Genomic DNA, 27510 nt, shown 5'->3' on the forward strand with positions numbered 1-27510 from the left:
TAGTTTCCTCAACGCCACCCTACCTCCTTTTCCTTTCTGTCGATCCTTCCTAAATGTTGAATAGCCCTGGATGTTGAGTTCCCAACCTTGGTCACCCTGGAGCCATGTCTCCGTGATGCCAATTACATCATACCCGTTAACTGCAATCTGCGCAGTCAATTCATCCACATTATTACGAATAATTACGAATAATTGAGGCACAGAGCCTTCAGGCTTGTCTTTTTAACACACTTTGCCCCTTTAGAATTTTGCTGTAATGTGGCCCTTTTTGCTTTTTGTCTTGGGTTTCTCTGCCCTCCACTTTTACTATTCTTCTTTCTATCTTTTGCTTCTGCCCCCATTCTACTTCCCTCTGACTCCCTGCATAGATTCCCATTCCCCTGCCATATTAGTTTAACAGCACTAACAAACACTCCCCCAGGGCACTGGTTCTGGTCCTGCCCAGCTGCAGACTGTCCGGTTTGTACTGGTCCCACCTCCCCCAGAACCGGTTCCAATGTCCCAGGAATTTGAATCCCTCCCTTCTGCACCACTCCTCAAGCCACGTATTCATCTGAGCTATCCTGTGATTCCTACTCCGACGAGCACGTGGCACTGGTAGCAACCCTGAGATTACTACTTTTGAGGTCCTACTTTTTAATTTAGCTCCTAGCTCCCTAAATTCGTCTTGTGGGACCTCATCTCGTTTTTTTACCGATATCGTTGGTACCTATATGCACCACGACAACTGGCTGTTCACCCTCCCCCTTCAAAATGTCCTGCAGCTGCTGTGAGACATCCTTGACCCATGCACCAGGGAGGCAACATATCATCGTGGAGTCTCGATTGCGGCCGCAGAAACGTCTGTCTATTCCCTTTACAATAGAATCACCGACCAATATAGCTCTCCTCTTTTTCCTGCCCTCCTGTGCAGCAGACCCACCCATGGTGCCATGAACTTGGCTGCTGCTGCTCTCCCCTGATGAGTCATCCCCCTCAACAGTACCCAAAGCGATGTATCTGTTTTGCAGGGGGATGACCGCAGGGGACCCCTGCACCACCTTCCTTTCACTGCTCTTCCTGTCGGTCACCCATCCCCTATCTGGCTGTGTACCCTTCACCAACTCACTAAACGTGCTATTCACGACATCCTCAGCATCGCGGATGCTCCAGAGTAAATCCACCCGCAGCTCCAGTGCCGCAATGCGGTCTGTCAGGTGCTGCAGACAGATACACTTCCCGCACATGTAAACGTCAGGAACATTGGAAGCGTCCCTGACTTCCCACATAGCACAGGAGGAGAATGACACATGTCCGAGCTCTCCTGCCATGACTTAACCCTTAGATTAACTTAATTTGGCAACAATGCTAAGGGTTACTTACTGATAAAGAAAAAGAAAAAGAAAAACTACTCACCAATTACCAGCCAATCACTTACCCCCTTGGCTGTGATGTCACCCTTCGATTTCTTTCTACATTTTTGGCTTCTCTCCCTGCTGCAGCTGCACTGGCTGGCTTTTATAGACTTCCCCATGCTGCCGTTCCGCTTCACGAACTCCCGGCTGGCTCCTGGGCGACGCTGGCCTTTTATAGGCCTCCCCACGCTGCCGCTCCGCCTCACAAACTCAAATGGGGTGGAATTTTATGCCGGGTCCCCAAGTCTCAGTTACAATAGGTACCAACAAAGTAAACTGAATCAGCCGGACTTGCTCCTCCTTATGAGCTGCCCATCACCTCCACTCGTACAGGTATTCCATTATCCCCGAGAAGCTACCCTTCAATTACAATTCAGCAAACTGTCACTGATAATTACATTAATTACTGTACAAGGGAAACCAGGACGCAGAGCCAAACTGATTTGAATCAGAACGGTAAAGCAGCTATACAAAAAATAATAATGGTTGAGGAAAATGACATACTGCAGTCAATGAAATATTCTCCCCCACTACTCGCCAATGCTACAGGTGGGAGGAAGATGCTGCAGCTCCAGATCCAAATACATGGAGCCAAAGCATCGTGCTTCAAAGAAGATAATGAGCGTAATGGATAATTGCAGCAGCTGTGTTCAATTGCGAACTCCACTACTAAAACTAGTTAAGACTATTCATTTCATATTTGAAAAAGGGCTGCTGCATCTTCAACAGTAACAGCAATAATTAGTCAGCTTCAAGGCTTCCTCTTTAAAAATAAGCTATTTTCTTATTTTTCTTCCCTTCCCCTCTTTGGAGTCTCACTACTACACCCACCATCTCTGTCTGAACAGAGATCTGCATCAAGCCTGGGGCAGGACGGAGGCAAGAGGTGAAGCGTGGACTTGGTCTTTATACCACTCGGCAGGCATGGTCGCGATCCTCATTCTCTCTAAAGGTGGTTTGTGTTTATAATAGAATTAGTTATCTACTGGGTATTTATATAGCCATTTATAATGATGAAATCATAATTTCAGATGTTTATGTAATTTTACAGTACTTATAAATTATACTCAGGAGATTAATAATACCTATTAATTGATTTAACCAACAAATTACAATAATTATCCACATATTTAAGAAAAGACTACAAGCAAATCACAAGAAATTTCAACCTAACTTCTATCAAGAGAAGTTTTACAAACATTGGATTCATTAATGTTGTCAAAATGATGGTTGTAGCAGGAACCGAATCGAACTAAAGAGCAACAAACCATTAATTTCAAGATGTGAAAGAGTGAAAATTGTCAGCCATTCTGTTAACAGAAATTCTACAGGTTTAAAAAGTGATCAATAAAAAGAACTTACAAGATTCACCAATTATAATTTCTACATTTTTCTCCCATTTATCTGTTACTAATAAAATATATAAACCTTGCATTCTGACCACTCGGGAAATCACAATGAATACAAGCTAATCTTGAGTAAATACGGTCTGAACCTCCCTTATCCAGAACTATTCCCGGCCACCGGGTGGCACATGTGCAGAACTCCGTGAACAAATTGAAGTCCTTCCTCGCTGCCGACTCCCACAATCACTGGCCTGACCCTGCGATCCACCCGCCCCCCCGTCCCCAATGATCTCTCTGCCGCACTCCCAGCCCCAAGCCAGCCAGCCTCGATATCCCCTTGCTCAGTACCTGTACCATCCAATTTAACGTGACCTCCCCTCGTCCGGAAAAATCCCTTATCCAGAACAGGCCAGGTCCCGAGGGTTCCGGATAAGGGAGGTTCAACTTGTATTGTATCAGTTTTAAAACTGTCTTCTAAGACTGCTCTTTTGAGAGAATATACAATCTGTCTGGTTGATACTGATGTATGGTAGGAACAGGGCAGGTCAGCGTGCGGTAAGTCAAAAACATGACATCAGATTGTTTGGCCAAGCACTATAGATGATTAGTGTGACATTGCACTACTGTTATTTCTAACTGATGAAATATCAAAATAAATGTCATTTTCCAAAGCAAGATGAATGCGCATTGTGTCAGAAATATCACCTTTTGGTTAGTTGTGTCACTGAACAGGTGTTAACTATTTAATGTTGGTCACTGAACGATAAATCACCTAACCTTCAAGCTATTCCAGACAACTCTGAAATCTAGTTTTGAGTGACAGTTTTGGTCAGCTATGAACAATATCTATCTTCCTTTGTACCAACCTGGATCAAGGGAAGAGAAAGGAGGGAAACAGAAAGCAGGCAACTATAGATCAGTTAGCCTAATATCGGTCATTAAAAAAATAATGGACTCCAGCATTTTCCCAATCATAGACAGTTCCTTGAAATCGAGGAAGACTTGCTTCCACTCTAAAATTGAGTTCTCAGGTGACTGTACAGTCCAATGCGGGATTTACAGTCTCTGTCACAGGTGGGGCACACAGTGGTTGAAGGAAAAGGGTGGGCGGGGAGTCTGGTTTGCCGCACGTTCCTTCCGCTGTCTGCGCTTGATTTCTGCATGCTCTCGGCGACGAAACTCAAGGTACTCAGCACCCTCCCGGATGCTCTTCCTCCATTTTGGGTGGTCTTGGTAATTAGTAATTTCCAAATATATTGTCTGTCAGTGTATTATTTGCTACCAGTTTTAGAAAGATCAGGAGTTTTAGGGACAACCCATACTGTCCCCAGTGCACATATACAAGCTTAAAAAGGCAACCTTTCTAAAATCATCAATTTAAAATGTTCTCACTTGATATCAGGCAGGAGTCACTATATAGCAGGCAAAAGCAGAAAGCTGGTCTGATTTTACCTGGTTTACCTACCATTCCCCCCCTCCCTCAATCACTGCATCAGAGATGCTAAGATCAATTGTAGAGACCTCAACCATTCCACAACCAGAAGCAGCTATTATTTTAAAAGTTACAAATATAAGGCAAAGCTTAGTATCTTGGCCTTGATTGCAAAGGGGATTGAGTATAAAAGCAGGGTAGTCTTGCTACAGCTATATAAGGTATTGGTGAGGCCACACCTGGAATACTACGTGCAGTTTTGGTTTCCATATTTACAAAAGGATACACTTGCTTTGGAGGCAGTTCAGAGAAGGTTCACTCGGTTGATTCCAGAGATGATGGGGTTGACTTATGAGGAAAGGTTGAGTAGGTTGAGCCTCTACTCATTGGAATTCAGAAGAATGAGAGGTGATCTTATCGAAACGTATAAGATTGAGGGGTCTTGACAAGGTGGATGCAGAGAGGATGTTTCCAGTGATGGGGGAGACTAGAACTAGAGGGCATGATTTTAGAAAAGGGGCTGCCCATTTAAAACTGAGATGAGGAGGAATTTCTTCTCTCAGAGGGTTGTAAATCTGTGGAATTCGCTTCCTCAGAGAGCTGTGGAAGCTGGGACATTGAATAAATTTAAGACAGAAACAGCCAGTTTCTTAAACAATAAGGGGATAAGGGGTTATGGGGAGCGGGCGGGGAAGTGGAGCTGAGTCCATGATCAGATCAGCTATGATCTTACTGAATGGCGGAGCAGGCTCAAGGGGCTGTATGGCCTATTCCTGATCCTGTTTCTTATGTTCTTAGTATTGAAAATGCATTCAATGGAGAACCAAGTACACAAAGTTTGATACTCATGCAAAAATGACCTGCTCCTGTTGTATGAACATGTTGTTAAACAGTAAAACCTCTGCTGAATACAGTAAATATTCTTGGATTTGCTTTTGAGCATCTTAGCAAAATTTAAACTTGATTACACTATCCGTGGTGACAATAATAGAACAATATCTGATTATAACGCCACTAGGCAATATTAATACGGATAGCTGTGACCCAATCGTGTCTGAAAAGCAGTTACCTGAAGGAAATCAAATGATATTCCTTGCGCAAGGCAATGTTCTGGAGATACTGCCTGAATAATCCTGACCCAGATTAACGGACCAAAAAAAAATCAAATGGCATTTCTTTCAATTGGTATGAGGCTGGATGTTGGTCAGCTGAGAACTCGAGAGTCAAACAATCAATACCCAGTTCATCTAATAATGTAAAAACCTAAAAATATTACTATTTTAAGCTCATAAACAGTTAATAACCCAAGGACTGGCAGAAAGAAGAATATTGGAAAATGGTCCTTTTCCCTCTTGAGCCTGGGACGTGACCAGCCCAGATGTATGGGAAATTGTATACTCACATACATGACTACTCGCTACTCTACTTTCTCTTCAAAAAAACATTACGGCACTCATATCTGCTACTATGGCCGGAATTTTGTTAGGGGAGGAGGATGGGGGAAGGGGGCTCAGAGGCGGGCAGGAAACCTAGAAGCGGGCAGGAAACCCAGGAGGCCGGGTTCCCCTCAATCCCTGCCAATTGCATGGGCAGGGCCCAATTTGAATGTGAAGCCTTGGTTTCCTGCCCGCAGCCAGCCAGCTCGAGAGGCTGGTCTTAGTTGCGAGGGGTTGGTCCGGGGGAGGGGTCTTTAGCCCTGGGGGAAACCGGACGTGGGTGGGTTGGAGGCGGGATTCACATTTTTAACAATTCAACTGCCCCTACGCTCCAAACCCACTCGTTACTTTTAATGGGAAAATTCTGACCTATGATTCCCCAAGGAGCAGAAAATGTGATTCCATGCACATTAGTTGTTCCAATCCCTGTATAGAAAAAGAATGAGGGACCTTTCAATCTCTCCTGCCTTCCAACCTATCTCAGACTTTCCCTTTTGTTCTTTCCTCCCATCCCCCTTTCCCAGCCCCTGCACTTGCTTAAAACCTGTTACATCCCTAACTTTTTCCCGTTCTGATGAAGTCATTGAACTGAAACGTTAATTCCATTTCTCTCTCCACAGATGCTGTCTGACCTGGAGTGTTTTAAGCATTTTCTGTTTTTATTTCAGATTTCCAGCATCCACAATATTTTACTTTTGTAACTCCTGAGTTATAAGAGCATAAGAACATAAGAAATAGGAGCAGGAGTAGGCCATACGGTCCCTCGAGCCTGCTCTGCCATTTAATACGATCATGGCTGATCCGATCATTGATATTTCTATGAGATACCCTCTCATCCTTCTAAACTCCAGTAAATACAGGCCCAGTTGATCCCGTCTCTCCTCATATGTCAGTCCTGCCATCCCGGGAATCAGTCTGGTGAACCTTCGCTGCACTCCCTCAATAGCAAGAATGTCCTTCCTCAGATTAGGAGACCAAAACTGAACACAATATTCCAGGTGAGGCCTCACCAAGGCCCTGTACAACTGCAGTAAGACCTTCCTGCTCCTATACTCAAATCCTCTCGCTATGAAGGCCAACATACCATTTGCCTTCTTCACCGCCTGCTGTACCTGCATGCCAACTTTCAATGACTGATGTACCATGACACCCAGGTCTCTTTGCATCTCCCCTTTTCCTAATCTGCCGCCATTCAGATAATATTCTGCCTTCGTGTTTTTTCCCCCAAATTGGATAACCTCACATTTATCCACATTGCACTGCATCTGCCATGCATTTGCCCACTCACCGAACCTGTCCCAAGTTATCCTGCAGCCTCTTAGCGTTCTCTCAGCTCACACCGCCACCCAGCTTCGTGTCATCTGCAAACTTGGAGATATTACACTCAATTCCTTCATCTAAATCATTAATCATCTCTGGAATCAACCTAGTGAACCTTCTCTGAACTGCCTCCAAAGCAAGTATATCCTTTCCTAAATATGGAAACCAAAACTGCACGCAGTATTCCAGGTATGACCTCAACAATACCCTGAATAGCTGTAGCAAGACTTCTCTGCTTTTATACTCCATCCCCTTTGCAATAAAGGCCAAAATTCCATTAGTCTTCCTGATCACTTGCTGTAACTGCGTACCAGATTACCAATCTGGTATTCTTCAAAATGATATGGATCCTCCTTTCTCGGAGCATAAGACATGTTGATAGGTTCTGGGGTTCAGCTACACTCAATATGCAAATGAGATGCCCTGCAACATTGCACAGAGGGGTAGTGTATGAGATCTCCTACTCCTGCGTACATAAAGCCTCAGGACCTGCAGCATTGTACCAGTTTGTTTAGATCTTTAGCTAAGCTGAAACTACTGATTGAGCGTTATCCTACCCCTGCAAAATGACATCCTTGTAGAGTCTATGGGAAACAGACCAGGAGGTTATCAGGTTCAATCCTGGTCTGTTCTGTGTTAGTTGGTGTTAACCAGGGCCGTGATAGAAGCATTTTAGTTCATCTCATTATCCCGAGGGTAGAATGGGGGAAAAAAATAATCCACATTGGCCAGGGTTGCAAGAAATAATGAATCCGAAGAAATTGCAAATTGCGTCCTGAACGTTATCACTATCCAATGAACCTCGATTCACGGCTTGACTAGGATACCCACTATAGTCAAATAGCCTGGCATTAGCCACCATCAAAGCTCACACATGAATAATATTCACTTGGCCAATATACTGAAAGGCAGAACACCAAGGAATTAATGAGCAGCAGAGAAGGAAGAAAACTGTTGAGACAAATAAAATAAATCTTACCATGAAGCTTGGGCAGTTACACAATTATTCAGGATCACTGAATATCGGGGCATATTGAAAAATCATTGCCTTAACCTATTTGAATTACTCTCATAATTTCAGAACTAGGCTCCATCTCTCACTGATTGTTTCCAAAAAAGGCACGAACCTTTTGCGTTTTACAGCTCCAGCTAACAGCTTTGCTTGAGAGAATTTGCTCTTGTTTTCCACTGGCTTAGCAACCGTTTTCTTCTCAATGTCTTTTTTAGATTCGGCGTTTGCTACAAGTTTTGTGCGGGCACTGTTAGTATTCTGTTAAGGATCAACAAGGACTTCAGAGCCAATTCCAGATCACATTCCTGGGAATTTCTTAAGGTTCATGCTCAAGAAGTTCCCAGTTAAGGACAAGCAAAAAAAAAACACTTAGTCACAATGGCCGCTTCGAATACAGGAAATTTATTCAAACGGACTAAAAATGGTTGTTTATTCACTAACAAATGGGAACAGGCTACTGGCCATGCACAAATCTTAGAACATTGTTGAAGTTTGATAAAAGTGTAATTAAATCATCTTAACGTATTAAAATATCTGATTACATAAAATAAGGACATTGCTGAAGGGTACAAGCAATGGAGACTGGTTAAGTGAGTTATATTGTGTTGAGTGGATTGCACACCCCCTTCCCCGGATCGATGTTGAGGCCCATATTGTTTCTAATTTACGTCAAACTACTTCAATTCAGAAGCTCCAATCAAAGAAATAAATATTTGCATTTATATAGCGCCTTTCATGAGCACCGGAAATCTAAAAGCGCTTTACAGTCAATGGCGTACTTTTGGAGTGTAGTCACTGTTATAAGTTATAATGTGGGAAGCGCGGCAGCCAATTTGTGCACAAGCAAACTCCCACAAACAGTAATGCAATAATGACCAAATAATCAATGGGACAAGTAAACCTCATACTGGGCGATTCATATTGAGCAGATTTACTACAATATGAAGTATTTAAAAATAGCATCACGAAGATGTCTTGAACCTTGATAAAAGTTTTCAGAAGCTTTAATCATTTTTCATCTAAAAATCGCAGGTCCTCAATAGAGGCGTAACTGTCAACCTCAGGCAGCTGAAGTAAACGGTATACCAAATTCACAATACTCAGCTCGCTTTTAATTTAAAGGATGCACGCTTTACTGTAAAAGTAATTCCCATTTATTTCCTATGGGATGTTTATTAAAAACTATTCAAGCCTTTATTCATCACTTCACGTAAGCCTATTTAAGCCAGCTGTATCTAATTGTCCGCTTCCCACGTAAGTTAATCTATCCATATTAATACGTCGTGCTTATACAATGCGTTATGCATTGAAGTGTTAGAAATTCTTCAACCAAGCAGATGGCAGAACCAGAGTACAGTGGCCCTCCAACCACTCAGAACTTCAACCCATGCAGAAAGGTACACACTTCTTTCTTCATATAAATAGCCTGCGTGCAACAGCCCACTCCCTCTGGTCCAAGGACTTAACACCCTCAACAGCCATAGCTGGCTCTTACACGCACAATGGATCTTCAGCTGCCTGCCAGGGAATCTTGCCAGAGAACACTGTAAACACCAAGAAGCAGAGGGGAAAAAACAGCAGAAACAAATGAAAGAACAGTAAGAAAATGACAGGCGAAAGATGAAAAATGAGAAAAAAAAGTGAACGAGATGTGTGAAAGGAAAAACAGCAAAGATAAAAGAAGAGCACCAGAGTGACTATCAGAAAAAAGAAACAAGAGTAAAGGAGAGGTGAGAGAGAGGAACAGAACATAATAACAGGAGCATGTGCGAGAGAGGAAAAGAGAGCACATGCAAGGAGAAGTCGAAAGCAGAGAGAGAAAATATTCCAGAGAGAAGGGAGAGAGAGAGCGAGAACAGGAGAGAGCGGGGAGCGTGAAAGCGAACGGGGGCGGGAGCGGGGGGGAAGGGGGGGGGGAGGGGAAAGAGAGCGGGGGGGGGGGGGCGAGAGCGGGGGGAGAGAGAGGGGGCGAGAGCGGGGGGAGAAAGAGGGGGCGAGAGCGGGGGGGAGAGAGAGGGGGCGAGAGCGGGGGGAGAGAGAGGGGGCGAGAGCGGGGGGAGAGAGAGGGGGCGAGAGCGGGGGGAGAGAGAGGGGGCGAGAGCGGGGGGAGAGAGAGGGGGCGAGAGCTGGGGGAGAGAGAGGGGGCGAGAGCTGGGGGAGAGAGAGGGGGCGAGAGCGGGGGGAGAGAGAGGGGGCGAGAGCGGGGGGAGAGAGAGGGGGCGAGAGCGGGGGGAGAGAGAGGGGGCGAGAGCGGGGGGAGAGAGAGGGGGCGAGAGCGGGGGGAGAGAGAGGGGGCGAGAGCGGGGGGAGAGAGAGGTGGCGAGAGCGGGAGGAGAGAGAGGGGGCGAGAGCGGGGTGAGAGAGAGGGGGCGAGAGCGGGGTGAGAGAGGGGGCGCGAGAGAGGGGGCGCGAGAGAGGGGGCGAGAGAGAGGGGGCGAGAGAGAGGGGGCGAGAGAGAGGGGGCGAGAGAGAGGGGGCGAGAGAGAGGGGGCGAGAGAGAGGGGGCGAGAGAGAGGGGGCGAGAGAGAGGGGGCGAGAGAGAGGGGGCGAGAGAGAGGGGGCGAGAGAGAGGGGGCGAGAGAGAGGGGGCGAGAGAGGGGGGGCGAGAGAGAGGGGGCGAGAGAGAGGGGGCGAGAGAGAGGGGGCGAGAGCGGGGGGAAGAGAGAGGGGGCGAGAGCGGGGGGACGAGAGAGAGGGGGCGAGAGCGGGGGGAGAGAGAGGGGGCGAGAGAGGGGGCGAGAGCGGGGGGAGAGAGAGGGGGCGAGAGCGGGGGGAGAGAGAGGGGGCGAGAGCGGGGGGAGAGAGAGGGGGCGAGAGCGGGGAGAGAGAGAGAGGGCGAGAGCGGGGGGAGAGAGAGGGGGCGAGAGCGGGGGGAGAGAGAGGGGGCGAGAGCGGGGGGAGAGAGAGGGGGCGAGAGCGGGGGGAGAGAGAGGGGGCGAGAGCGGGGGGAGAGAGAGAGGGCGAGAACGGGGGGGGGCGAGAGAGGGGGCGAGAGTGGGGGGGGAGAGCGGGGGGAGAGAGGGGGCGAGAGAGAGGGGGGAGAGAGAGGGGGCGAGAGTGGGCGGGGGGGGGGGAAGAGAGTGGACGAAAGCGGGGGGGGGGGGGGGGGGGGGAGAGTGGGTGGGAGCGAGAGCGGGGAAAGCGAGAGGGGGCGAGAGCGAGAGGGGGCGTGCGCGCGAGGGAGAGGGGGCGGAAGAGGGCACGAGAGGGGGAGCGGGAGAGCGCGCGATGGGCAGGGGAGGGGGTGGCGAGAGCGCGGCGGGGGGGTGAATCGCGAGGGGGCGAGGGGGCAGAGCACGAGGGGAGAGTGGCGAGAGCGCGGCGGGGGGTGAATCGCGATGGGGGAAGAGCACGAGGGGGGAGTGGGGAGAGCGAGCGGGCGGAGCTCGATCGAGCGGGGGGGGGGGGGAAAGAGAGAGAGGGAGCGGGGCCGAGGGAGGGAACGGGGCCGAGGGAGGGAGCGGGGCCGAGAGAGGGAGCGGGGCCGAGAGAGGGAGCGGGGCCGAGAGAGGGAGCGGGGCCGAGAGAGGGAGCGGGGCAGAGAGAGGGAGCGGGGCAGAGAGAGGGAGCGGGGCCGAGAGAGGGAGCGGGGCCGAGAGAGGGAGCGGGGCCGAGAGAGGGAGCGGGGCCGAGAGAGGGAGCGGGGCCGAGAGAGGGAGCGGGGCAGAGAGAGGGAGCGGGGGAGAGAGAGAGCGAGTGTGAGTGTGTGTGTGTGTGTGTGTGTGCAGGAGAGAGATAAGATAATTTCTGCACAAAGATTTGAAGTCTTGAGTCTGCTTAATGGTTTCCAAGACAAATCAGAGAAAAAAAGAGCGAGTGCAAGACAGGTAAAAAAAGACACACAAGTGTCGAGAAAGTGCACAAGGGTCATCATCGTCTTCAGGGATGACTTGCTTTCACGCCAAAAAGGGATGAGTTCACAGGTATTTCAATGAAGGACCTAATATTCCATGTCTCGAACTACATGTTGAAGGGTGGAAGAAGTCTGTGCGTGTGGTGGCCGTTGAACACCAGCCACCACACAGGTTTGACAGAGCTCGGTCTTGGTCCTGGTCCATGGTCATAGTGAGAGAATGACAAAGTACATGAGGTTTTGTGAGTAAGGTGTACAGGAGAGTGAAGACAGAGGTAAGAGACTTTCACAAAGAGGGAAGTGGACAAATGGAGAATGACAATGAAAGCACGAGTGAGAGAGACAGAATGCATAACAAACAGAAAGCGAGCAAGACAGAATTAGAGTGGGAGACAAAGAGAGTGAGCTGCAAAAAGGGGCGACTAGATTTTTGTCCACAAGCTACACCACAGAAACATATCTAGTGAATGGATCGCTTTCTACATTCCATGGTTTCATGATAACTTGCCAAAGTTACTGTTTTGTCTATCAAAATAATTTGACTCAATTTTGCCAGTGAACCTAGCTTTAAAAATGTCAGTTGACAACACAAACCTTGGACCTCTTCAATTCTCCTTATTCATTAAAAATAATAAAATCAAAGAGAGATACTGTCACTACAGTCACATAATCAGAGGAAAAATAAAAGGCAAAACCATATATAGTTAAACTGGATCTGCAGCAGAGAAGGCTTAGAGTTTCATGATAAAATCGGACACTAATTTTCTGCATCCCCGCAATCAGGATTCAATTGGTGCTCAACAAAAGGATATTCTGTATTCTTTCAGCTCTTTAGCATCTTCATCCCTGCGCTGCTTCTCGAGCAGCACCTGTTGCCTGGAAACTTCGTCAAGGTAGCTTGTTTCTTCCTCGTCGAGACCTCTTACCATATTTTCTGAATGAAAAAATAAAAACACAGCACTTGTGCAAAAAGTGTTCATTAGAGGCACTTCTAACCAACAACCAGACATTCTTGGAACGACTACTGCAAAGCTACGATTCACAAATTATTCTAAGAAGAAATGATAAACAGAAATGCTTCGAGAACAAAAAAGGTCAGCTTGACCAGCTCTTTTACTGTGGCCAATACAAAGAAATAAATACAGCAGATATTAATTTTTTTTATATATCCAGTACTGCACTGAAAATATACACATACACACAGATGTTTCAGCAACTCCTTCCCACTCAACAGAAACACAAGCACCTAAAGCTATTTTGTTTTTTTCCTTCCAAAAGGTTATAAATTTAAGTCAATGCCAATGTTAAATAGTCACAGTGCAGCCAGGATAGAATGTTCAAACGTGACAGTGAAAGGTTCCTTGTTATATCCTACTTCGTACAACAGACATTTTGATAAATCCTATAGTCAAAAGGATTTTTTGTTCAATATGACAGGTAATTTTTCATGGTGTGAAAACGCTCTCAGAATTACTTCTCCAATTATTGGTTTCCATAGGCTGACAGCTCTACAGTGCTGCTATCGCACATAGCCAGCCTGCCACAAAGCAGCTGAAGTGGCAAAAGTGAGTTTAATTTTTCCATTTACATGGAGCCACACAAGTAATAATCAGACAGGCTCCAAGACTCAGTGAACGTAATTGCATTTGAAACCGAAACAAGACTTCACCCCACAAAAGATACTGGCATATTACACAAGGCAAGTGGGAAGAGAGTACTGAAATGACATGATGCAGAGTATGACTGCACTTAATCATTCATCCCCATTATAATAATCCCCTCAACTGCTTTCTGAACAGGATTACATTTTAGGTAACCAGGGTATTCTGCTTGTGAAGACGACATTTGTTAATCACGCTCTTTTTCTTTTTCACCTGTGGGATACAAAGGATGTCTCACTGCCTCCTATTTTAGATCTTCTGGGAATTTTTGAATGTGACTCTTTTAATTCATGTCTCATTGCAATAAGTACTTAGTCAGATCTCTCTTACATGGTGCCTGAACAATGCATCAGGAATAGAAGACAAGCAACTCCCACAAAAATGGTGACAACCCTGTCTAAATCCAGGGTGTTTGAATGGTGCTTTTATATGGAGGGTTCTCTAAGAATTCCTCCCTTCACCCCTGAGCAAACAGAAGGCACTATTCTGCACCAATGTGGTTTGAGTTATTTTCAAATTGCATTTGTTCATTGGCGCCATCTGGTGATTGAATACCAGACAAACTTGGTTGCCAAAAAATGGGGAAAAGTATAATCAATTAAGAGTCATCAGGCAGGATTTTAACTTGGAGGCGGGTAGGGAGCCGGAGTGGGGGCTGGATTGTGGTCGGGAAACCATGGAGAATGGGTTTCCCTCATGCCCTGCCGAATTTAACAGCAGAGCCTGATTAACATTTTTTTTCTGTTTAGAGTCCAGATTGAGAGGCTGACTGGCTGTCAGGTGGGTAGGCCTGCGGCACTAGGCCGCAGTTAGGGAGCAGAGAGGAGGGGGGGGGGGAGGGAGGGAGGGAGGGATAGAAGGCCAGAGGGGGGAGGTGCATCGGGGATCGGAAGGCAAGGATTGGAGGGGTCGGGGTCAGAAGGCCGGAGATCATGGGCCGGGGATCAGCGGCCAGGGGCTCATGGGGAGAGATTGGAGGCTTCGGTGGAGGGAGAGGGGAGGACGAGGACGAGGAGTCCGATAGCAGGGGGTTGGCAAGACAGGGACGCTGGAACCCGCAGTCCTGGTCTTCATTTAGCTGCTGGGTTTTCCAGGCCTCCCAGAGTTAAATGTAAAATGGGACTTCAAGAAGACACAAAAGTTGTCTGTATTTTACGGTTAAAGCACCCCCCATAAACTCTGCAGGCTAGAAGTTCCCATGACTTACCGCCCGGTTTCTATTGGCCATTGTGGGCGGTAATCAGGTGAACGAAAATTTCCTTACCTGAGTTACGCCGGCGGTTGAGAGGTACCGCTGGGGAGCAGACTGCCGGCATGCACCATCAGATCGTCCTGGCGCGATATTTGGATGACCAGTGACCCATAGGTAAGTTTTTTTTTAAAAACGAGGATCAGTGGAGTTGGGCGGTAGGTGAGTAGCTCTTCAAGAAAAAGGTTAGTGATTGTTTTTTTTCTTCCAATTATTTTAAAAATGTGTTGTGGTGATTTAGTTTTAAAGTGTCTTGGGAATGTTTTTTTGATTTTTTTAGCTGATGATTTTTGAAAAATTATTTTTATTATTTTTCTGGTGTTAGGCCCAACCCTCAGGGCAAATTTTTATTGATTTTTTTATTTTTCACCCATTTTGTTTATGAACCACCCAATCAACCCTAAATTGCATTTTTTTGTCCAGAATAGGGGTGCAAAGCCCATGTTTTCTGCTCGGTGAGTTTTAAAATTTGGAGGGGGGGGGGGGGGGCGGGGGGAGTTTTTACCAGCGATAATCTTCCCAGTCTTAGCCTTTTGGGCGGTGATCGGGCGCTGGCAGGCTAATAGGAAATTCTAGCCCTGCATGTTAAAGATAATGGAAGTGTACATCCGAAATAATTAGTCAGAAACCACTCAAAATTATTTTCATGAAGCAATAAAATAGCAATCTTTCTAATTAATTACCAGAATGAGTCAGCACATTTCCTTACTGGAAAGAAAACTAAGTGCAATGGACACTTGAATATCTAACAAATTACCATACCCAGAGCCTTCTGCAGCTACAGCAAACAGCGATACTGTGCTGATGTAATAAATTAATTTTGTGCATCGCTTCTCTAGTTTTTCTGATGGTTTCATGTGTAAATGCACCACTCAGTGTGGAACTGAACCACCCAGTGTTTTACTGAACCATTCAGACCAGCAAGAGACCAGGTTCACAAGAGCAAGAGACCTTAATGAAGTGTTTTTCCTCTAAATGTAGCATATATTTTCTTTTGCAGGTAGTCTAATGTAACACAATATAATAAAGTCTGGATAATGCAACAGTATGGGTGGCATACACATGGGAACACGGATCACACAGTAGACACCTGTATACTGCTGGTATCAGCATTGCAAGCCTAAGTAATCGATCATCTGTGTACTTAATGTAAAATATATACATTATGGAACTGCACTGTCCATTCTTCCCTCTCAAGAACTGGCCATGTGTCCCTTATGGATTTTACAGTCAATTCATTTGTGAAAAGAAACTTTGTGCATCATTGATCTGAAAATATTATGCTCCAATTATATGGAGAGTTGTTACAGCAATTGGTATATTGCATAGATTTTAAATACAAGTCTCAATGAGCCAATACACAGGAGACAAAAGTGTTGTCTTACTAAATTTAAACTGCTCCTCGAAATCAGATTGTTTCTTATCTTTCTGTTCTTGAAGCCTTTCATACAATGATCGAGGATCGTAAACCTCCTCGGGGCATTCTGCAACAGAACAAAAAGAAAATTAATGGCCATAGTCAGTTAGTGCTGACAGCTCGATATCCAATACATCTATTTGTCTCGTAATTGTTTGAGTACTGAAAATTCATTTCAGCTTTCAAATATAGATTTTGTTTTTGTAAATTCTGAGTGAACATTATATAAGGCAGTAAGTATCCTGCAACATTCCTAGATTCAGGGAAGTGCAAGAAATCATACAAATCAAAGCAAATAGGATGCTGTTGATTATTGTCAAATAAGAAGAGTTAAAATCCCCAAACGTCATGGTAAAATTGAATAGTTTGTCAGACTGCACCTGGAGTGCAATTGGAAACATTTCTTCAAGAAGATCCTTAGTCAATAACAGCAACATTAAGCATGACATAATTCCATCAAATTTTTTGCAAAAACTAAGTTACTAACCAGAAGAACTATCACAAGAGAATTTTTTTTACCTTTCCAAGCATTAGCTCTGCTAATGTGAGTCAGAAGGTCGTGGGTTCAAGCCCCTCTAAGGACTTGAGCGCATAATTTACGCTGAGCAATGCAGTGCTATGGGGAGTGCTGCACTGTTGTAGGCACTGTCTTTTGACTGCAATGTTAAACCAAAGGCTCGTTTGTCTGCTGCAATCAATATAGAAGTTCCCATGCCACTATATGAATTACAACAGAAACTTCTCCCTGTGTCCTGGACAACGTTCCTCTCTTCAGCAAAACAAATCATCTGGTCATGCACTCATTTCCTGTTAAGGGCCATGTTGTGCACAAACTGACTGCCACTGTTATATAACAGTGGCTGCACTTCATGTTGAGAATGTGATATATCATTGTACAACTGTATGTTCTTTCTGAAGGTAATTTTTAAAAAGAGGAACAATAACATATTAATGAAGTCTGCAAGTGGAATGTAACAAAGCAGCACAGCTCAGTCTCAAATGTACATTCTGTGGAAAATATATTGTATTTTATTTGCGCCCTCTTGATTTTCATACTTCCATTACAGTACGTAATACTTATTGGTCCGTAATTTGCGGTCACCGGTGAAGCAAAGGCGCTCGCTGCTGCACCCGAAGAAAGCTGCCCAGAGATCTCGAGCTCTGCGGTGAGAAGTTTGCCTTTTGAGACATTTAATTGATTGCAGCACTGTGAATGGGGAATTTCTATGGCGATGCTGCAGTGACGTCAACAAGCTGTCTGAACAACCAATCACATTGAAGAATTCTCACAGACAGGAAACCAGGAAATGAGAAGCTGCATTTTTCCGGACATTTTAAAAATGTTACCGAAAGCGAAATAAAGATTGGAACTTTCACATGGGGATAAGGTAGAAGCTGAACTATCATGAACAAACTTTTGTGAATGCTAGCAGAATTGCTTGGTCGTCCCTTCTCCCGCCAAACCCAGCTCAGAGGCAAACAGAAGGTTTGAGATAATGACTGTAGCAATGGCATATCCTTCCCTTGGTACAGAATTACAATGCTTGCAATAAGAGGAGAGTGTCAGAACTAATCAGTGCACTTCCACTGTAGCTATTCATTAACATTATTTCATTACTTTTTTTCATATGAATTACCTTCGGGTTTTAATACAGGTTTGGTCGCCTTGCTTGTGTTCCACATGGTACTTCATATGCACTGCTATCTCACGCGTCCATTGAGTGTGCTTGGTATGGTACAAGTCCTTGGACAGCATTGTGCGAGAGAGTTGGGTGAGTGGTTCACTTGTGACTCCATGCCGGGTCACCTTCTCACTGTGAGGTTCAAGATTTACTCTCTTCGACTTCTCTAGTTAAGATGATTGGACCCCTTTTATTGTAGTGCTACTGTGCGACTGCATTGAGTAGGCCTCCCTGAATGAGGCCCAGGCTGGCTGGTCTTTCCCTAGTTTCAAACAGAGGCCGTATCACTTTATCAGAGTGACCTATATTCCACAGGTAGTATGGCTACAGGTCTAGTGAGCACAAATGTGCTTCATCACAGAATGGGAATGCATCCTCTTGCCATCAACAAGAACAACTGCACTAAACTGTACATCATGGAAGGATTTTGGTCTCTAAAAATAAGGCCGAGGACTGATTATGGGGATTGCAATTCCAGTCAGGATCTTAGTAATCTAATGGATGGATGGAGAACCAACATTTCTGCACAAGTGTGCCCCTTTGGTCACATTCCCTCCAGTGCTCAGCCACCTGTGTGTAAGGGATTATGTGGAGCCTATGCAGTGTACGTTTGAATGATGATTCCAAATTGTCCTTCCTGTGTTCTGCACATGTAACTTGTGACTGGTGACTTTCCAACTCCTGTCTATTTATTCTCTGTAATATTTGTTGAACCATTTCCTCTTCGCACCATTTGGCTGCGACAGCAGATAGGATGGAAATGATGCGAGTAAGCGATGTATACTGCCTGCAGTGAAAAGGTGAAAGAGCAGCCACATTTCCATCCTTGAAGATGCACCACTATATTAAAAGCTACAGAATTGCACATGAATGGTGATCGTCAGTGGAACAGTCTTTTTCTGGTAACTGTATTCACTTGGAAAACAATGTGACAAAACTAAAATAGCTCTCCTTAAACTGCAGCCAAGGACCTTTTAATTTCAACCAGCCACATTCAATGCTTCAATCTGCTGCACATTTCAGAATTAATAGCCAATAGAACACGATGCTCCACAAAACTTGTTTCACAATATAACCAGGCATTTGGTGCTCATGTTACTGTTTGGTACAGAATGTGCCTCCTTCTATTGTAAAGTACCTGCCTTGAGAGACGTTATTAAAATAGCTGCACGGGTATTAGAATCAATGAATCATCATCTAATAAACAGCCTAGATAAGTTAAAATCACCAAAATGTTCAACAAAATATAAGGATGTAACTGAAGGTTTTCTTAAGTACAAAACATTTCGAACTGCAGATCCATCACAGAAAAATACCCAACTATTCCAAATCACTGAATTTTAAGCATCTTCCAACTCGATCAAGACACAGTAATTAATAAAATGCTAATGATTTGAAGCTCATTCATTCTAGATTAAAACAGTATAATGTTACTATATGTAGAACATAGCTGCAGATCTTTTCACCCCCAATATTCTCTTTGTCCTCCCTTCTTTCCTGACTATGTTGTCTCATGGCTCGGCAAGGTTCCACAGGCTTTTTATATCATGCCCAAGTGGCCATGTGAGAGAATAGGAGCGAGTGCTGGTAGGTGAGTCAACTGTGTAGGGCATCACACCAAAGCAAACCTTGCCCTCAGCTGATACCCACAGACGTGCAGTTCCTAACAGGGGTCATGAGCTGATCGGGAGCGAGAACCCTGGCTGATATTCCAAGCTTGCTGACTCGAAGAGTACAGCCTCGACTGGCTGCCCTGGCTGAGATTAGCTAACTCGGCATAGACCAGGGATTACTCCAGAGACCTGTCTGGTTTGAATGGTTCAGTACCAGAAGGCAGAATCTACCAGCTGAACCATCAGTGAGCTCCGTCAGCCAGTAAGAAAATCTGATGACGGCAATAGTTTTGCAGCACATTATTTACTTATTATGACATATAAACACAGTAATAGAAATTGGAAAATGATCATGCCAATTCACACTGCTTATTGACAAATAGATATGATTGCAGCATCGTGAGTATAGGCTGGATGTCTGCCAAATGTGGAGTCATTGTCACCTGGATTTGCTCGAGTCTATGTCTCACACGATTTCCAAATTTTTAAACAGCATCAGATGTGATCAGTGTCACACCTACATCATCTGTAAGATGTCAGCCTTGGCTCAGCACACACAATTCTGAGTCAGCAGGACGTGGTTTAAGTTCCACTCCAGAGTCTTGAGCACATAATCCAAGCCGACACTTCAACAGTAACAAGGGAGTGTGAAATTGTTGAGGGAAGAGATGAGATGTGTATCCACTCTGTCCTCAGGTAGCTGTAAAAGATCCTATGGCACTATTCCAAGAAGAGCAGGCAAGTTATCCCAGTGTCCTAGCTAATATTTATCCCTCAACAAACATAATTGAAACAGATTATCTGGCCATTTATTTTGTGCTGTTTCCGGGATTTGCTGTGTGCAATTTGGTTGCCATGTTAGCCTATGTTAGAATAATGACTATACTTCGTTGGCTGTGAAGCGTTTGGGATATACTGAGGTTGCGAAAAGTGTGATATCAATGCAAGTGTGTACATTTGTAGATGGTTTTGCAGAACTTTATGTACAAACATGTTGTGGGACAAGGATTCAACCTTCATTTCTGAGACAGCGCATTCCCAATGCCTGCTGGGTTGGTTACAAAAGGTAATGAGGTAATTCTCCAGCAAGAGAAAGAGGCAGGTGGAACAGAAACGTAGATGAGATGCAGGCTTGGTACAGGCCTGAAAACAGGTCACCCCCTTGGTTTAGGAATGGTGCACAGAATGGTAACCTGATGTAAAGAGAACGTCTGTAAGACAGCATTGCCAGTAAAAAGGTCCAAGTTTAAAGAATTATCAAATTAAGCTGAATAAGTATGTTAACTAGTGCAGAGTCATCACTATATGGGAGAAAGCTCATTTTACCCTCAATTAAATGATTGGCAGAAAAAGCACTATTTCCATAAAATTTTAAGATACAGTCTGATGGAGTGGCATGCTGTTAATCAGAAAGCAAGTTCCAAAATTGCATATATCTGTTCCTCTGTTGTCCAGTGGTCAGTAACTGCTTGTTTACCTTGAAAAGCTGTACAGTGCATGTACAATCTTGTTAAATGTTAAAAAGATGTGAAAAGATAGTTATTATAGTGTTGTGGGAGAACACTGCAATTTTCACATGCACGTTATGTCCAAATGCTCAACCCAATTTACTGGAAACTGTGCTTTAAATAAAATTGTCAGCGCGTGAGAAACTTTGAATAAGCATCCTCCTTACCCAAATAAATCTCATTATTGAAATCCCATTTAGCTCTCAAGTGTAGAGTATTTTGTGACCGAGTGATCTTTCAATGCTGAGCAATTAAGTGGTATCAAATTGGCTTGGTTTGGCTGCCTTAGTGCACTGCCATGTATGTGGTGGTCGTGCTGCAGACTTGCAAAACATTAGCTGAAAGCAAAGGCTCACTGAATTCGGGATGAAAAAGCTGCAATATGAATAACATTTATGCAACACTTTTTGCATAGAAGGGTTTCCTGCTTTCACTTCAATTACACTTAGTAATAAATCCACGATGTTGTACTCAAAATCTATTGGGTTACTTCTATATCTAATCTGTGATAAAGCATTTCTTCTCTGCACTCTGACTCCACCAATATCTGTAGACTATGTAAAGACAATCAGATGTAAAGCTAGACCCTCTTGTGTTGTCACGGCAATACAACTCGTACATTGTTACAGCACTGCTTTCAACAACTTGGAATTCTACTGACAAGACTGGAGAATTCGGTTTCAAATTCAGTGCAGTTGTTATGCTGTTGACTTCCAGAATTCAATCTATTTGTGCCTCTGAACATCTGTTGCTCACAGAGCTCCTACACTGCCTTTCCATGAACTAGATCAAGGAGTGTGCTTAGATGTAGGGCTGCACATCATATCTCCTATGGCATTGCTTGCAATGAGTCACACACAGTGCATGATGTTTTTATCAATAGGGGTTTATACATTCTGTAAGGAGAACACCAGGACCATTAATTTCGGGGTAGTGAGGCAAATTCCATTTTTATGAGATGATATTCTGGGATTTTTACTGGTGTTTTGGTGATTGAGTTCCATGTCCATTATTCTGTGAAAATCTGTGAAAACTGTGAAAATTGAAGACAAAGCAAGATGGGATGCAAGATGTCACAGTTGCAGTTACAATCTGGCTCAGGCACCACTGGCTTGTTGCAACTGTCTAAGAGCTCTGCAAGCTTTCAAATTTATTTTTTTGTGATTGGTTCTTGCAAGTATATTCTCGCTCTCTCGCTCCCCATATCTCCCTAGCGGTTTGCCTTTTTATGTCTTTGTCCGTACCTCTGTCTGTTATTAATTAGAACATTTACATTTTCTAACCTACCAGGAGAGGATGAACAAGCTGAGTCTCGTTTCTCTTGAAAAGAGAAAGCGGAGGGGTGACCTTTAAAATTATCTTTGAAATTATGAAAGGTTTCGATAGAGTAGACAGAGAGTGAGTGTTTCAACTTGTGGGCAAGAGCAAATCTACAGACCATCAATACAAGATAGTCACCAAGAAATCAAATAGTGAATTCAGAAGAAATTTTGAAAGTGGCGAGAATGTGGAACTCGCTACCGCAGGGAGTGGTTGAAGCGAATAGTATAGAAGCATTTAAGGGGAAGCTAGATAAGCACATGAGAGACGAGGGAATAGAGGGTTATGCTGATAGGGTTAGATGAGGAACAATGGGAGGCGGCTCGAGTGGAGCATAAATGCCGGCAAGGACTGGTTGGAACGAATGGCCTGTTCCTGTGCTGTATATTCTATGTAAAATCAGAGAAAGGTTACAGCACAGCAGGGGGCCATTCGGCCCATCGAGCCCATGCTGGCTCTCTGCAAGAGCCATTCAGCTAGTCCCACTCCCCTGCCCTTTCCACGTAGCCCTGCAATTTTGTTTCCTTCAGGTACTTATCCAATTTCCTTTTGAATGCCGCTATTGAATCTGCCTCCACCACCCTTTCAGGCGGTGCATTCCAGATCATAAGCACTCACTGCGTAAAAAGATTTTTTGTGTCGCCTTTGGATCTTCTGCCAATCACTTTAAATCTGTGTCCTCTAATTCTTGACCCTTCCACCAATGAGAAGAGTTTATCTCTATCTAATCGGTCTCGACCCATGATTTTGATCATCAATTCTAAGTAACAAATCAACAAAACACATGGAATAATTAGAGACTTTGCTTGCTTTCAGACTTCAACTTTAAAAAAAACTCAAATTAGAATGAGAAAGGAAGTGGTATCTGTATGTGCCTATCTCTCTCACTTTCACGCACATCTCTCTCCATGTCCCCCTCGCTCTTGTTCAATGTTTCTTTCTCTTTGCCTTCTCTGCTGCTCCCCATCATATTGTTTGAGCCAACTGCCACAATCTTTTTTTAAAATTCGTTCCAGGGATGTGGACGTGGTGCCCATCCCTAAGTGCCCTTGAGATGCCTTCTTGAACCGCTGCAGTCCTTGTGGTGAAGGTACTCCTACAATGCTCCAGGATTTTGACCCAAAGACGATGGAAGGATTGCAATATATTCCCAAGTCAGGATGGTGCGCAACTTGGAGGGGATCTTGCAGGTGCTTGCTGCCTTTGTCCTTCCAGGTGGTAGAGGTCGCGGGTTTGGGAGGTGCTGCCGAAGAAATCTTGGTGAGTTGCTGCAGTGCATCTTGTAGATGGTACACACTGCAGCCACGGTGCGCAGTGATGGAGGGAGTGAATGATTAAGGTGGTGGATGGGGTGCCAATCAAGCGGGCTGCTTTGTCAAGCTTTTCGAGTGTTGCTGGAGCTGTACTCCTCCAGGCAAGTGGAGAGTGTTCCATCACACTCCTGACTTGTGCCTTGTCGATGGTGGAAAGGCTTTGGGGAGTCAGGTGGTGAGACACTCGCCACTGAATACCTAGCCTCTGACCTGCTCTTGTAGCCACAGTATTTATGTTAAGTTTCTGGTCAATGGTAATCCCCAGGGTGTTGATGGTGGGGGATTCTACAATGGTAATGCCGTTGAATGTCAAGGGACAGTGGCTAAACTCTCCCTTGTTGGAGATAGTTATTGCCTGGCACTTGTGAATAGTAGAGGTTGTGGGTTTTATAGTGGGATGGAAAGGTGAACTGCTGATTGTAGGGAACACTGAGGTAGTTTGCGGAAATGTCCAATGGCTCCGAACCTGAAAAAATACCTAGTGCAGGCTAGACATTCATTGTGAGTTCAGGCTTAGAAAATGTGGGCATAACTTGCCAAAACAGTGGTGAATAATTTCAACTATTGTTGCACAAAACATTGAGGTTTTTTGTTTAAGCCTTCAGACGACCAATATATATATATACATACATCCAGGAAGGTGACTTTTTCCAAGTCTTTGGGATTGATAAATGTACACATGCATATAAAATAAATATATATATAATGTACAAGGGAGACAGAAAGAAAAAAGAAAAAAGAAAATGAGAGAAAGAAAACTATACGGTTGTTCATCAGCTTCTATTGTAACAAATTTGAGTTTGCAATTTCCTCACTATATTGCAACATGCATTTTACTCAGGCAAAATGCATTCAGCCTTGAAAGTTTTATTCGCTGCAGATGTATTGTACACAAGCTCCCCAGGCCACCCAGAGGCATAATTGCTGCAGCTCCCGAGATATTAGCTCAATGCTTCTGTTACCTGAAGACAGCTATTGGATGCTGGAGCAGGACTTTAAGAAATACAATTAATAATATATGCTGTGTATCAAAATGACGGAAGTCTACCAGAAGCCATCATTCACACAGTACAGGGCTCCCGCAGGACAATTGTATATGATTGCGAGGATGGTAAAAGACAGGATCCAATTAAACAGGGCTGCAACAACTATAGACTTGTCCATCTGCAGTCAATTACTGCAATGACCGTAAAACAAGAACAATACTATTCTTCAGTAAATGACAGTTACTGACTACTTCCACTGCACTTCAAGAAGTGTTCCTGCATTGCATTGTGTGTTGGTGGCCTCATTAAAAGTCCAGACAACTTCAACTTTTTCAATTTATCTAGTTGCCAGTTTATTCACATTTCCAGCGATGTAATGATTTTATAGAGAAACAAAATAATTGAAGTACATGCATGATTACACTCAGTTTTTTGCTTCATGTAAAAAAAAGATTGGGTTTTGCACACATTGCCCCAACCCCCATATCATGTAGTTATTGTTGCATGATTCAAATATTCCAAAAAACAGAGTTTAAAATAATAAAACAAAAGGGCTTTTTTTTAATTTCACTGTTTCGGAAATTGCAAATGTACAGACTATCAAGAAAACAAGATCTACATGAAAGCAAAAATTAAAATAACTTACTTATTAAATGTCAACTAAAAGACCAACCATGATTATAAAGTGCAAATATACATCAAGAATGGTGTCTTCTTAAGAAAGATCCATTTTTAAGAAGGCAAAGAAGAGCACATTTAATACCAAACCAATATACATGTATTTGGTCAAATTAAGACCTCAGTTTCCATCATCTAACCTGGATTTAAATTGCTTTAAAATCAGAAAAAGTAACCCTTCTCAGATTCGACTATTAAGGAGCATATGCACGGAGGACCTGTATGTCCGCTCAGGTGGACATAAAAGATCCCATGGCATTATTCGAAGAAGAGCAGGGGAGATCTCCCAGTGATCTGGACAATATTTAGCCCTCAACCAACATCACTAAAACAGATTATCTGGTCAATATCGCAATGCTGTTTGTGGGAGCTTGCTGTGCACAAAGTGGCTGCTGTTTTTCCTATATTGCAACAGTGACGGCATCTCAAAAGAACTTAATTAATTATAAAGTGCTTTGTGGTGTTCTGAAAGGTGCTACAGAAATGCAAATTCTCTCTCTATATAAACAGAGTTTCTGAAGACTTCATTCAATCACCAGAGGTCAGGAGTTACCAATGAAATCTGGCAATGCAGCAGAATCTTGATGTAATGAATGAATTGCAATATACGCAATATAGAATCATAGAAACATCGTTACGACACAGAAGGCGGCCATTCGGTCCATCAATTCTGTGCCGGCCGAAACAGCTATCCAGTCTAATCCCATTTTCCAACCTTTGGTCTGTAGCCCTGTCGGTTACGGCACTTTAAATGCATATCCAAGTACTTTTCAAAAGCGGTGAGGGTTTCTGCCTCTACCACCCTTTCAGGCAGTGAGTTCCAGACCCCCACCACCCTCGGTGAAAAAAGTTTTTCTCGGCTCCCCTCTACCAATTACTTTAAATCTATGCCCTCTGGTTATTGACCTCTCTGCTAAGGGAAATAGGTCCTTCCTATCTACTCTATCTAGGACCCTCATAATTTTATACACCTCAATTAAGTCTCCCCACAGCCTCTTCTGCTCCAAAGAAAACAATGCCAGCCTATCCAATCTTTCCTTAAAGCTAAAATTCTCCAGTCCTGGCAGCATCCTGGTAAATCTCCTTTCTCATGCAATCACATCTTTCCTGTAACGTGGTGACCAAAACTGCACGCAGTACTCTAGGTGTGGCCTAACGAGTGTTTTATACCAGTTCAAGCATAACCTCCCTGTTCTTATATTTTATGTCTCAGCTACTAAAGGAAAATATCCCATATGCCTTTTTAACCACCTTAGCTGTGGTTATCTGTCCTGCTACCATCAGGGATCTGTGGACATGCACTCCAAGGTCCCTCTGCACTTCTCAGTGACCTCCCATTTATTGTGTATTCCCTTGCCTTGTTAGCCTTCCGCAAATGCATTACCTCACACTTCTCCGGATTGAATTCCATTTGCCAATTTTCTGCCCACTGACCAGTCCATTGATATCTTCTTGCAGTCTACAGCTTTCTTCCTCACGATCAACCACGCGGCCAATATCTTGATATATGAAATTATATTTGCTGTATTTCCCACTCTGTAGAGCCTGTAAGTAGGGACTCCGGAAAGACTAGCTCCAAGAAGTCAGGGGAAGGGGAAGAAAGTTAGTGTGGACTGGAGAGGAGTTCAGGAGAAAATTACTTATCGCTCTTATGCAGTCATCATTTGCATTTATAATTACTCAAAGAGTGTCTGCAGTTTTATTTCAAACCCTGCACTTCACCTTTTAATTAGACAAATTATCAGCATAAAGAAAGCAAGTCACTAATAATCTGTAATTATATTTGTTTGAAAAATTGAAGTCACAACAACTGCCATGTTAACAGCTTTATTATAAACACAAAAACAAACATAAACACATTTACCTCAATGTTCAACAACAGATCACTCATTTTTGGTCACAGGCACTTTCTACAAATTATGAAACTTAAGTTTGTCTCAGACACAGTAGGCAGATCTGTGATGGCTGCATAAGCTCTGCACTTAGGCAGTGACCTGAGCCCAGTGATGGGTCAAATGTTAACGTGTGGACGTGGAAGTACAGTAACCCACTAACATTAAATATGTTGAAAATGAAACACTTTGGAACGTTGCAAGTTGGCTGAAGTTACACTGTCGCTTGTGTGAAGCCCAAAAGGTGCAAGAAATATCAACAAGATAGTTCTGGCTTCAGGATGCCGAGAAGTCAGATTGCCCACCTAACTCCTCGCCAATGGGGAGACCAAACGTAGATTGGGCGGCCGCTTTGTGGAACACCTCCACCAAGTCCGCAAACCGTGACCCTGAGCTTC

The 27510-nt window shown here is 44.2% G+C and overlaps 1 protein-coding gene across 4 annotated transcripts in view; it reads right to left on the bottom strand.

The window, feature by feature from the left end:
- Window positions 1-27510, bottom strand: part of psme3ip1 (proteasome activator subunit 3 interacting protein 1) — a 123771-nt gene that overhangs the window by 31692 nt on the left and 64569 nt on the right. For all 4 annotated transcript variants that reach the window (XM_070897906.1, XM_070897908.1, XM_070897907.1 and 1 more), the window contains exons 3-5: window positions 16089-16187; window positions 12605-12727; window positions 8056-8188 (exon numbers count right to left, since the gene is read on the bottom strand). In XM_070897906.1, the coding sequence (XP_070754007.1) occupies window positions 8056-8188; window positions 12605-12727; window positions 16089-16187 (355 nt within the window). The remainder of the gene's footprint in view (window positions 1-8055; window positions 8189-12604; window positions 12728-16088; window positions 16188-27510) is intronic.

This window comes from Pristiophorus japonicus, chromosome 13 (assembly GCF_044704955.1).
Source record: "Pristiophorus japonicus isolate sPriJap1 chromosome 13, sPriJap1.hap1, whole genome shotgun sequence".
Taxonomy (NCBI): Eukaryota; Metazoa; Chordata; class Chondrichthyes; family Pristiophoridae; genus Pristiophorus; species Pristiophorus japonicus.